Source organism: Conger conger, chromosome 2, assembly GCF_963514075.1.
Source record: "Conger conger chromosome 2, fConCon1.1, whole genome shotgun sequence".
NCBI lineage: Eukaryota > Metazoa > Chordata > Actinopteri > Anguilliformes > Congridae > Conger > Conger conger.
The window spans coordinates 27,687,250-27,701,393 of NC_083761.1; the positions used below are offsets into that span (position 1 = coordinate 27,687,250).

General features: G+C 40.1%; 1 protein-coding gene across 1 annotated transcript; it reads right to left on the reverse strand.

Annotated features, from left to right (window-relative positions):
* Positions 1–13: 13 nt before the first annotated feature.
* Positions 14–13,885, reverse strand: prr15lb (proline rich 15 like b). Its single transcript, XM_061232385.1, has 2 exons — positions 13,631–13,885; positions 14–4,062 (listed from the first exon to the last, which is right to left on the reverse strand). Exon 2 carries the CDS (start codon positions 4,027–4,029, stop codon positions 3,697–3,699), a length of 333 nt encoding a protein of 110 aa, XP_061088369.1. The 5' UTR covers positions 4,030–4,062; positions 13,631–13,885; the 3' UTR covers positions 14–3,696.
* Between the last annotated feature and the right edge of the window lie 259 nt (positions 13,886–14,144).

Genomic DNA, 14,144 nt, shown 5'->3' on the forward strand with positions numbered 1-14,144 from the left:
CAAAACACCAAAAAAAATCAGGGATGGTTGTGTTCGGTTTATTTGTCACTGAGATGAGAGAGGCACAGGTTAAACCTAAATTTGCACTTTCAACTTGTGTGACATAGTCAAATACAATTTTTTGTTATTTACATGAATTTAGTGGTTCCGAATTGAGGGAAAATGGTGTCTACAGACGAGTAGTTGTGTTGAGAAACCTTAAAATGTAACTTGCTACAATAATACAATCAACAATTATGAAACATTTATTTTCTTTCACCATTCTTCACACAAAGCAATGTTATCAGGATTATGAGCCACTGGGACACCACCTAAACAAGTATTAATGCCGTATTGAAAATAGCACAAAGGTTAGTTATTGTAGCCCGACAGTACATGGCTCATCTGAATAGATTCCATTGTCCATGATCTCTGCAGTAAGATTCTCGATGCAGTGAAATCAGCAACTGCAACCATTCATTAGGTAACAAGATGAGCCTGAAATGTGTTCAGACTTCTGAAGATAGTATATCCAAAAACATTTTGATGCTCCTTTTCTCACTAATCGCTATTCTGCTTCGCCCACAGGGAGTATTTTGATGTGCTTACAAAAACTTATTCTACCTCAGGTTTGCAAAATACATGGGCAGGCCGGCTCAATGGCCTCATAGGTTTTCATTCTACTGTGGGTTTCCAAACTTTGCCTGTCTGAAAGGAGATATTCCACTTTTCCCAATATATATATATTTCTCAAATATATCCTCAGTTGCCAACACTACTTTCATCAAAATAAAAATCTACAACCACTGGTGAACAAATATAGAAATATTGTCATTATTTCTTGAGCTGGCACTGCCTACAAAGATGGATCAATGAAATTGTTTGGGTCTATTTTATATTTTAAGCAAAGCCATGATGAATTAACTTGTTACTGTAAGTAGTAAAGACATTGCTGAGGCTATACCATATCCCATTGCAAAAAAAAAGAAATACATGAAACAATCCCAAATAGAAATGCACATCACCCGAAGGAAACACAATCTGAGTATTTACAATATTCAATGTATTTTAAATACGCATTTTATACAGACATCCATACATCTCCAGATGCCTGCAAGATGCATGCAAAACAAATCTACCAGTAATCTACATTTAACTAAACCTGGGCCCTATTTCATATACGTTGTTAACTCGGTAATTGTTGATGTTTTGGGATAAAGTCAAGTCCTTCGGTTTCATGAAGGGATTTCACAATTTAGACTATCTTGTTGCTGGGACAGCAGTGTCTTGAGCACAAATTAGCAAAACCCATGGTTTAAGGTTAAGTTAGGCGGATAAAATGTAGGCTACGTAGCCAATGTACGTAAACCACCTGATGAAATCACACTCAGGCAGCAGAAATGAGCGCGGCTTTTGTAAGCGAGGTTCATAGAACGAAGCAGCTTTGTAAGAACAGTAAGTATTTAGAAGGGTAAGTGTTTTCTCAGAACCTCAAGGGTTTAAGACTATCTTTACGAGCGGATCCGATTTAATCATGAGAGAATAATTTACCTCCAGCAATGATGTGCACATTACAAAGCGACGTGAACCCTGCCGATACTGTATTTAGCTCTAACAAAGGCACATTTTTACACGCTCTTGCCAATACTTATTTCCGCTTAGATTTACTTGCTTTTTCGATAATGCTACTGAAACTGAAACTTTTTTTTTAATCTTCCCAGCGCAAAATATAGAATTTAATGTTTCATTGTGCTGTCATTATTAGAAAACTAGTAAATCAGTTTTATTATGGATTTAATTAATCTGCAAATACAGGCTATGTTCGTTTTGCGAGTAAAAGACAACATGGGTTAGTTTATCAGAGTTCATAATATATTGCTTGGTACCGAGCCCCCGAATAAAAAAATATTATTATGTTTTCCATCTTGTGCGCCCAAGAGAAAAAACTTTTTGGAGCTTTGTGGGCTTTCATCATCATCTGACGTGAAGAGAGCCCCGCATTCCCTTGAATGATCCGGTTTTTGGCATGCGATTTATCTTCCCTTTAGCTATAGCAGAGCGGATGCCCGTAGTTATCTGACATTATTCAATACTAGATTCACTAATCAAATCGTAGTTCACTTTTATGAAATAGAGTAAGACCGAATTTAATTAATCAGACAATTTGACACTAGACTCATCAAATTATCCTAGATTGTTCAAGCAACGTATGTGAAATAGGGCCCTGATCTCCTTGGCTATAGTGCAACATGGAGGGGGTGCATATACTTTTTAGGGTTTATTTCCAAACTTGCCTGTGGCCCAAATTTCTCTTGTGTTTCCTCTGTATAAACTTTATTGAATACAAAACTCTTACAATGAATAATGAACCCCAACATGTACCAGCAGTGATCCGCTTCTTTTCAATCTAGTTTAAATCTGATGATATATAAATTGTTGAATTCACTGCCTGCTCTGCACAACTCTATGAAAAACATACAGCAAGTATGATATGAAACAGAATGTAATAAATGTTTTTAAAATGCATGTGTATGTCACTGCTCAGATGGGATGAACTTCATATATGCTTGTTGATCTCAGCTCTTGTTACTGCTGTTTTATGTTGCTGGTGTTTGCTTTTCTGTTTCTACATCACTTCAATATATTGTACAGTTCCACCGACTGTGTACTTAGGGCATGTGAGATCTAGTCAGACAGGTGGACAGGGCATAAACAGTATCATGTAGCTTGAAATCTTTATATAACTACCTCACTTTCTACAAAGGTGCAAAAAAGTTCACAAAAAACACTTGATACTTAAAAGAAAAAGAAAGTTTGTTTTAATCTGCGTCTTGGAAGACCTGCATCTTCTGTTGAATCCGCTTTCAAATTCCCTCTTGCGTGCGTCCAACGGCTAACGATATCAATTATTAACCTGTGCGTTTGCCCTGTTCCTGTTTCATGGACTTGTTTGTGCAATGGAGGGTTGGGTGTCCATTCAGAATTCATAGTTGCAGTAGAGGAGAAACGGAAAGGCCACCACTAAGCATGTGCTTCCCAGTAAGACTCTTCCTCTAGTCATCATACTCAGCACCTCACATGTAAATATCTCCAGCCAATGAAAACACAAAATGTTGGCGATGGGGTGATGTTTAGAGCCTGGGGTATTGTCACACAGCTGACAGAGAACAACTTAATATCCACAGGTTATCAGGTGTAGTGTGCATGTGAATGTTTTTTGCACAATTCTCTGTAAAGTCTAGAGTCTGCTGCCAGAAGGTCAGCGGTTTCAAAGATACTCAAACCATCCTGTCTGGCACCAACAATCATCCAAGTTACTTAGATCACATTTCTTCCCCATTCTGATGTTTGGTCTGAAGAATAACTGAACCTCTTGACCATCTGTATGCTTTTATTGAGTTGGTGCCGCATGATTGGCTGATTAAATATTTCATTAACGAGCTGGTGTACAGGTCTACCTAATAAAGTGGTCAATGACATATACACAAATGAATGAAGATATATAGATGAACCAATAAAATCGATAGAAATAGATGTGTACAAACTGGTGTGTACTGAATAAGTATATTTTCTACATTTTTCAGTTTATATATTACTCTGTGTGTATGGAGGGGTCTACCCAGGAGAGAAAGTGAGGGACAGAGAGAGGTGAGATACAGCATGTCTCCCTAAGTGTGTGTGTGTGTGTGTGTGTGTGTGTGTGTGTGTGTGTGTGTACTATTTTTCAGCCCTGTGGTTTTCATCACTCAGAGCGTGCTCTGGGAAGAGGTTAGGGTTTTCAGCCAGGGTGGCACGGATCTTCTTTTTCTCTTTAAAGCGACCAGAGTGTGAAACCTTCACATGGCGGCCCTTGGTTGCCGTTTTATCCACAATCTTCTCTAACCGTGCGTTGAACTGGCTGTCCTCAGGGTTGCCATTTGAGGGGGTACTGGAGTCCTTGTTGCCAGTGTTGCTACCAAGCTCTGGCGGAATCTCGTAGAGCACCTTGGACTCTGATTTCTTCTTGCGCAGGAAGGTCAGCTTCCACCAGCCGGGGGAGGGGTCAGCCATGGATGGACTGATAGTCACAAGCGGCTGGACCTGCTATGAACATAGAAAAAAACAATATAATTGAGTGATGAAGTTCCAACAAGCATACTCTTTCAGTAGGCATATAGTACTGCACAGTCCCCCCCCCCCCCCCCCCCCCATTTTAGGGGAGTAGACGTAATGAAGAAAATTAAGATGATCTGTAATGAAGTCATCATTTAGTACTTGGTTTGGTGATAACCCAAAGTCACCCATAGACATCAGCAGACCCTGGGTTCCCTGCCAGGCTGCAGTCATCTTCAGTTCCCATTTCTTTCTGTGGCATTTTGCCGTCAGTCTTGTGTTCAGCAAATTAAACGCATGTTCAGTTTGATTCAGGACAGGTGATTGACTTGGCCAGTCATGAACATTCCACTTTTTGGCCTGGAAAAACTTTCTTAAGCAGTATGTTTGGGGTCATGGTCCTGCAAGGTGAAGCGCCATCCAATGAGCTTTGAGGTATTTGGTTGGACCTGAGCAGATGAGACATTTCAGGATTTCAGGATTCATCCTGCTGCTGCCATCAACATTCACTCCAACACATGACAGTGAGACAGTTCCAGTGACAGCCGTACATGCCCAGGACATAACGTTACCTCCACCTCTGGCCAAAAAACAGCTGAGCAGCTAAATATCCAATTTATTCTGCTCCCCTGAAATGGGGGGACTATGTATTAAAATTCCTACATGGACCACCCAATATGGATGTCAATGCTGTGAAATGAAAGCTGACAGCCTGCACTGTTTACTGTACTTGTATTACCATATAACAGTATATACTCAGTGAGCGACTTATTAGGTAGACTTGTACACCAACTTGTTAATGCAAATATTTAATCAGCCAATCATATGGCAGCAACTAAATGCATAAAAGCATGCAGACACAGTAAAGGGGTTCAGCTGTTATTCAGACCAAATATCTGAATGGGGAAGAAATGTGATCTAAGTGACTTTCACCATGGAATGATTGTTGGTGCCAGACAGGGTGGTTTGAGTTTCCCAGAAACTTCTAATCTCCTGTGATTTTCACACACAACAGTCTCTAAAGTTTGCAAGGAATGGTTGGGAAAACATCCAGTGAGCAGCAGTTCTACTGGCAAAAATACCTTGTTAATGAGAGAGGTCAGAGGAGAGGGGCCAGACTGGTCGAAGTTGACAGGAAGATGACAGTAAAGGAAATAACCGCACATTAAAACAATGGTATGCAGAAGAGCATCTCTGAACACACAAACCTCTAAGTGAATAGTTTTCAGCAGCAGAAGACCAATACGTCTAAAAGAATAAGTAATAAATACCTAATAAAGTGCTCACTGAGTGTAAGTCATACAGTCTAAGTGCATAATGTTGGTCATTAGCTAACTACAAAGCAATGAAGACAGTCAATTGGCCCATGCTTATTCTATATGTCAGAGAGAACATGGAGGGCATGTTATACCTATCTCTTGCCATGCTGAATTTTTAATTAGAACTCAATAGGGCCTATATGGCATGGAACAACCAGTGTTAGTGCTATGAGCCACTATTATGTGCAGGGGGATTACCACAGTGGAGTGGTCAGAGAATATATACACTGTAGACTTATGTACAGACAGTGACAGTAAGGTTTCAAATGGCCAAGAAATGGACTACTTGATAATGGCTGATTAAGTGCCTGACAAAGGTACAACATTGAAAGGAAATGATAATAGGCCTCAAGATGATAATATCACAAAATGATGTTGTACCAAAAGCAGGTTCATTGCAATCTGAAGCTTTGAATCAGAATCAGAGCTTTAAAGTGAGAAGAGAGGAAAGACCATTTTTAGAAAAAAGGGAAGAAAATTAAATGAGTTCATTTAGCGCAATGTGTTGTCATTCTTTCTTGTAATTGTTGATATTGTTAACATTTACGTATTCACTTGCTTGTGATTTAACTTTGTATTTACAATCCAAATCGTTGTTAAATAAGTGCCTGCAGCAGCCTCAAAATTAAGTGAGTCTTTACCCAATTTACCCAATCAGACATTTGCCGATTGTTGGCAATTGTATTTCTTTGTGTTCAGAAATAATGTTGGTTACATTATATTCATAGTGTTTTCTATTTTTTGGAGTGGCAGAAAATATATAGAATTGTGGCACACTGGGAAGGAGGAGTCCTTGCTTCTGTGTAGCACACAATGCTTAGGAAATATGTTTGCATGTTTTATGTTGAGCTGTGAGGGTATCCATGTGTTAAAGCAACTGCATGTCTCTGGGTTTACTGTGAAACCTAGTATCAGTAATGCAGTCACCCTTAGATCATGCTACCAATTAGCACTATGAACCCAGGTCACTACTGGGTCAGCAGTGTAGTCTGATACGGAGAAGTACACAGAGTTCAATTTCCCTGAAAATACCATGGTATAGTTTATATCTTTCTGGCATTCAATGGCACTCAATCAATGGACACCATTCACTTACACAATAGTATACACTGTAACTAAAAATGAAGACTTAAAGTTTTCTTTACTGTTCTTGACTGTTGTTACATGCAGAACATTTTAATTGGGAGAAAATACTGACAAACCACAACCCACAAACCCCGACAAACCAAAGAGAAATTTGCAGTCAAATTCTGTTTAAATTCATATTTAATTGTCTCTGATTCTTGATAATTACTGTCATGATGAGCTGCTAATCTCCTTCCTAAAGACTTGGAATGCTAGCTCCATCTGTAGGAGGGGACACCTGACTCCAGCTCTCGACTAATGAATAAACCAGCAGTTCTAGTGTTTCTTCATCTGCCCATGAGACCTGATAGGAATAGCAAAAAAGGGTTGCCTCTTTTTGGTGATGAGATGTGACTACTTGCTCTTACCTCATTTCAGTTGTAGCTTACTTTGCACCTTGTTGCATAATGCAAGCGAGGGAGCAGATCGTTTTTGACACCAAGCAGAAATGCACACACTTGGATTATGGATACACGTGACACACTTGCACGCACATACGCATCCACGCACACACATACAGGGCTTGGACGTATACAGAACACACAAAATAAGCCACGGTATTGTTCTGAGTCTCCAGGGTGTAGGGTGTGTCCGGCAGTTGCCTGGAAACCTTTAGTGTGAAGGTTTGTCTATTAGATGCTAATGGCTTTGCTATCTGACAATAATGTCTCCTGACCTGACAGAGATGGTGACTTTTAGGGCATAGTTGGCTGAGCACAGTGCTGAACATAAACATGAACCTTATTCTTATTATCTCTTTAGCCAACATACCATCTAATTGCAGCCGTCTAGTAGCCATGGATTCCAGGTACAGTAACAGATAACAAACACCCCAGCAATCAGTCAATTACAGAGGACGCACCCTTTTTATTGCATTATTCATTGACTTAGCAGCGATCTTATCTTGGGTGAGTCTTTTTTTTTTTCTTCCACATGTACAGTATTCAACTGAATTTAATTAGTTGATTTTCATTTTATTTTTCCTGAACGCAGTTCAGAAGGAGAACTTCCTGTAGAGACACACATGTGAATGCTCCACCCTGTATTTACAGTAATATGGTGGTCATAAGTCCAAGGGCCTAACCACTCCTAGCTAAGTCAATGCTGGGAAGTCTGCATTGTCTGTGGTGGCATATGATACAGGGCCTGTGGTTATCCCCGTGGCAGACCAGCACGGAATCTACACTGGAGCACCTGTGTCATATCTTTCCCCTAAATCTCTTGGCATGAGATCCTTCATCTTGCTTGCAGGAGAGTTGAAATAGGGACCGAAATACATCTTGAATTTTTCATCTCTCTCTTTCATCTCCCTCATTCTCACAGAACTTTTTATCTGACTTTTTTTAATACACGGACTTTCTCTGTGGTTCCAGGTGCATTATGGGAAATGTCACATTAGGTAAAACCATGTCTAACTCTCCCATCCCTCCTCAGCAGATAGTGAGCAAGTGTAGGCTAACCCTAGATGTCAGTGCACCACCTGATGCTCAACTTGGGGAGAGGTTCCTCAAGGTTTGATGCTTCCATCATTGTCGATAGCTCTGCAGTGTCTCCCTCCTTCTCAGCTAAGAAGCTTGGTATGACCCTGGATGATCAGCTTCTTGCTATACACTGAAGCCCCTACATGTTCCTGCAGGTTCTCCCTTCACAACATCAGGTGAATCCATCCCTTCATCAACTAAGACACTACATAGCTGTATGTCCAAGCTCTTGAAATCTCCCATCTGGACAATTGTAACAACTTGTGGGCCAGGACTGGACCTGGCCTATGCCATCAGGTCAGGTGCTTCCCACCATGTCTTCAACCTGCCTAGATTAACACATGCCACACCACTTTTGAGCACTCGTCACTAGCTTCCTGTGCCTCCCCGCATTCATTAATGGCATTTTTGGCAGACGCTCTTATCCAGAGCGATGTACAGTTGATTAGACTAAGCAGGAGACAGTCCTCCTGGACCAATGGGTTAAGGGCCTTGCTCAAGGGCCCAACGGCTGTGCGGATGTTATTGTGGCTACACCGGGGATCGAACCACCAACCTTGCGGGTCCCAGTCATCTACCTTAACCACTACAGACCGCCCCTACATTCAATTAAAATCCCTCACCTTGGCACACAAAGCTGGGAGTCCAGTGCCTAATGTGCTGCCCCTTATGTACTTCCCCTATCTTCAGACAATACACACCATACACTCCAGCCAAAACATTCCATTCAACAACTTTTGCCAGCTGGCTGCCTGAAGCACCTGCTAGCTGCTCCTCGTGACCCTGGCTCTCCTATTCCCTGCCCTTACCTTACCAACATGATCTCGGACTGATTTTTCATGCCCTGGAATCGGTTCACATATACCAAATCCTGCATAAGTGCCACCCCACTACGGAATTCTGCAGTTTCAAGGACAAATATAATACATATAAATATGAACAGATATATTAAATAATAGATATTTACACATAATCCGTGGGCAAACAGCAAAAACGTAGCAAAAGAGGTTATGGTTAAGGTTACAATGTAACATTAACAATATTAATTGAGCATAGAGACAGAAAAATGTTTTGTATTGCAGTGCCTCAGTTTTGGTTAATGTACTGTTAACTTCAACCGCTGGGGGCAGATGTTCAGATTTCGGAACACAGAAACTGATTTCAGTGGTCAGAACATTTGGCCATTGTCGTTGAATTAGTATGACCAGGCTCATCCTACAATGATGGACTGACCTTCCCCAATCAAGCTGGAAGGCAGAGTCAGAAAAGAGACATATCACCCTTGCACAATTTTCAAATTCAGGGGGAATCCCAGACCATCTGAGAGAGGCGGGTTGCCTGCCAATATATAAAAAAAGTGTTTTCAGATTACAGATTAAAGATTCTACTTAATCAAAATGAGATAATCTTTCTCTCTTTCTTGGAGGTCTTGCGGTATTTGCTTACAGTGTAAAATGCACTTTTGTAATTTGCTTTGGCTAAAGGCCGCTCCTAAACTATTAAATTGTAACTTATCAGGTGATTTAATGAGATTGGAAAGATGGTTGCTATTAATTGTTTCCAAAGATAAAATAGTGAAACGAGATCAGATATGTGCAGCAAAGGAATTATTAATTTTAGGAATTGAACATTAGATAAGAACCACATTTTTCAACTTATGCCAACCATATACCGTAGCTCCAATACTTTTATTTGGACACTGGCATCACCAAAGGAGAAGAGCTGGATTTCTAAATGGAGACTGGAAGGACTTAGCATCTATTAATCAGGAACACGCAGTAATTCTCCATGACCAGACAATCTGGATCATTAAAGATTTATGGAAACAGATCACAAGAGAAGATCTATATAATGTAATTAGCTGCTCTGCTCTCCTGTATGAGTTCAAAGACTGCAGAAAAATACTTTTTTAATTTTGGAACCTAATCCTTATTTTTTGATCAGATACGGAGCTTTTAAATGTGTTGTTAAAATTCTGATAGCAATGGCTTTGATGCAACATTTCTCATGAAAACAGACAATTCAATATGAAATTACATTAACAGCGTCCTAAAATTAAGGCTGGGGTTCAAGTCGATATTTTATCCTGGAGAAAATAAGTGCATAGGATGTGATCATAATAAATAAAACTTGCCATGCCTTGGGATTTTCCTGTAAAGGATATTTTCTGGAGTGTATATTTACTACAGTGTGATTGTGTAAGACTTTCTTAATTTCAATCACACCTTCCTTACTCTCCTTTTAGTGTAAAAACCAAAACCCTTCTTTAATCAGATGCATACTGCATCAGGATTTCTTCTGTTAATCAACAAAGGAATCAACATGAAAGTTTGGATTGTACTTGAAGATCCAATGTCATGGGTTTTATATTGTCATCATGAAAGAACACTTTTCAATGCCTTATGCCAGACTCAAATGAAAATTAACTTTTGCTTTTGCTCCTCATTCACTCCTTTGGGCTTTTAAATATACCTTATTTGATAAATCAAAGCTTCAAAATAATGTCAGTTGAAATGTAAAGTTTCCTTTACACTAATATTTCTTTAGGTTTTAAGAGATCATAAATTAAACTTGATATGTTTTTGGTTGCCAGACTAGAAATTCCCTTACTCTTCAAAGATCCATATTTTCTGGCTTCCATCAGTTAAGGAGCAGCCTATGACAAAAGGGACAATGAATGGAAGAAGTTATTTCCAACTGACCAGTCGGCTGTTTGTTGGCACATCTGCTGGTGTTTCATTGACATCTGACATTCCGTTTGCCTTTTGAACTTTACACAGACCCCATGGTTAAAGAATGGGCCTCCTTGGTTTTTAATAAGTTACTCTACTTTCCACTGTGTGTAGTTCGGCTACACCACCTTGCTCCAAAGGTCATGATGAAGGAACACCAAGTGAAACACAGTGAAATCACTAACCAGTAAAGAAGGCCCTTCAGTTTGACCATGCCTGAGGCAAAGGAACCAGTGGATTATGTAGCAAGGCAGGTCCCAAGGAAAGAATATGGCTAGACCTATCAAGCATTTGTCAAGCTACCTTGTTAGGTACATATTAGTGACCTATGCAGATGTCTAAACAAATATTTCCTCATGTGTGTTTATTTATCTATCTAACTGTGATTCCCTTTCACATAGACGTTCAGATAGATGACAGTATGTTGTCCTCATATTTAAAGAGATTTTTTCAAGTTTCCATAATTAAAATAGATTGATCTGTAGATTTGAGGGCAGGCTTTGTCATGCACATATACTGTATGTATACTTGGTATAAAGGAAAGCAGCATGCCTCAGTCATTCAGTCAAGCATAATAAAACCTTTCAGAAAAACGACTTGGACACTAAATCTGCTGTTTGCCGAGTGGACACCATGCAGCACACCAATGTAACATAGCTGCAGGTGATCTCCGGGGAATAACAAACAGCACTTTAATGACTCATTACTTTGAAGTTCATGAGTGCTTGGGCACAGTAAAAGAAATTGGGTAACGTTTACATTTACACTCCAATTAGCAAGTCACTATGTCACACACAGCTTTCCCCATTTAATCCTCTCAGCTTTGATGTTAGCTCTTGTAAAAACCTAGTTGAGTAAAGTTCCCTTCCATGGACTAATTTAGGAAAGGGCTAAAATCTTTAGTTCAAACACTCAGGTTTCAGTCCAGTTATTTTCCAACCTTTCATCTCATCCCATCCCAAAACACACTTCCATTAACTTAACTTATTGAGTGAATCAAGCTATTGATTTGATTTGAAATACCTGTCATTCCAGGTGTATCCCAGCTATTGGGTTTAAGCTTAAGGATGTAGAAGATTCAAGTTTAGGGCCAGACCACTGGTCTCAGATCCATATATTCACAAATTGATAATGGAATTAAGAAAACTAACCCTAACCCTAACCCAAACAATTATATATGTACAAGAGCCAAGGCCAATGTTTCAGTCACCTCAACTTTTGCACAAACATTTATACATTTTATTGAGGTTACTTCTTCCCATTAAACTTTTTGTAGATTTGTTTTGTATCATATACTCAGTTTTAGCAATGCAAATGAAAGTAAGTAATGATTCACCCTGTACAATACAGCTACACAAAACAGTGTAGTGCTTGGCAGTTTCGTAGTTAGGAACTCCGGGCCACCGGAAAGAATACTGCTCAGGGCCCCCCATTTGGAATTGCTGTGGCCCCTCTCCAGCTGTGGGCCCCCACAAGAGCTGTAGGCCCCTATAATCTTTATCACCATTCACCCCATTAGGGACAGCCCTGGTGCTAATGCAGTGGGTCAGTTATTTGACAATAGAGGATCCATTGAACTAAGTAGTGTCATCAGCTGTCACACTCTGGGGAAAAGATGCTCATAAAAAGGCAATGTTATTGTGAATGTCATTCATTAGCACCCTCAACATAGAGTTCCCTGAGTTGTGTTTTATCATATGATTGATGAACTCTCATCAACATCATGCAGATGTTGCATACGTTTGCCCTTAATGTGTGTACAATACCAAGCACATGTCTCTCAACTTCCCAGTCATCTGTATGGAATATAAGAGGCAAGAACTGTGCCCACACCATCACCATCGAGTGTGTAACATGAGCCACGGTCCTGTGTGCTGTAATATGCATGAGTGTCCAGTGTCAGTGTTGCACCACACCCTGCATGCACCACAAGCCACCTGACAACCACTGCTAAACAACAGACACCCATCCAGGACAATCCTGTATGTTCCCATAACCGACAGGGAGGGAGCCAAAGAGCGGCACTGATCACCAATTAGCGTCATCACCAACTTCCTGGTCAGTTGACCTGGTCAGTGTAACTTCCTGACAGACTCGAGTTTGCTTAACCAGAATGAAAAACGTATTATATTGTAATGATGCTCATGGATTCACATGGCAAACTTACTGTCTCTATGGCTCTGTTGAGAGAACATGTGCCCTGAGGTGTATTAAAGGCTTCTGTGGACAATGAGAAACAAATCGGAAAATGGGTTTCCAAAAGAAATTGGCAAAAGAAACGCCTCATTTTCAAAAGTCTTTGATGGGTTTTTTTTTTTTACATCTCAGCAACAATTATAATGGTACGACATTTAAAATTTGTCAACCTAAGGATGACTTGAAATTAAAATAATTAATTTACAAAAAGTTTTCAGCCAATTATGTCATTTGATTTTAGAGGTGTAAAATTGCTTCTTATACAAGCTAATGATTGACCTTATTTTCTATGGACTCCAATGGACCCAAGTGCTTTTGTGCTTGAACAGTAGTAGCCTATGGATTGCTTTACATTTCTGTCTCCCATGAAGAACATTTCACTTCCGATGAATATGGGGGAACAGCTCCAATATTGGTTTACAAATAAGGCACAATTCATAAATATGGCACAAATCTGCTGAAACATGGAATGTTTCATGCTTATCATATCTGATCTATTTATTTTGTTAAGTCATGTATTTACTCCGAATTCCAAGTTGGGTTTTCTGGAGTTAAGTTGGATGATTGATCTTGGAGTATATAGGGACTAAATAAAATACATGACACATGGAGACAGACAGTAAGAGATGACCAGTGGATTATAATTAGAGGAGGGAATAGAGAGGTCAGAGAGAGCTGCACTGATGTTTCATAACAAGGTTCTCACCTGGTTAATGCTGAGGGTCTGTGTCCAGCGCTGAAGAAAGACAGGGAAATGTCTGTCACTGTCCAGAAAAACTTTAGACCACTGTAGCGCCAATGGTCTGTCGCCTGTCCTTTGTCATGCCGGTGCTCAACACTCCGAAACACCCAAGACTTCTGTCTTCCTGCGTTTCCTCTTTTCTTACTTCAACTTTCTTATTGTCCTTTGATCTATTCGTTCTTCATTTCTCTTTCTTTTCGCTGCTCTGTTCAACACTGTGTTGACTCTGCAACAGAGTCAGGTGTTTAGCCACAGGTGCATGTCTCTCTTGCTCTCTTGCTCTCTCTCTCTCTCTCTCTCTCTCTCTCTGTCTCTCGCTCCCTCTCACTCACACACACATACACACACACACGCACTCACACATAGCCTCTCTGCCAAGTTGAATATTAGGCCCAACCCCTTGTGGCTTCAGTAAACATTAAAGCAATGAAAGGCAGTTGGAGAGGGCTGGGTCTGAATATTGCCTACAAGCTCACTG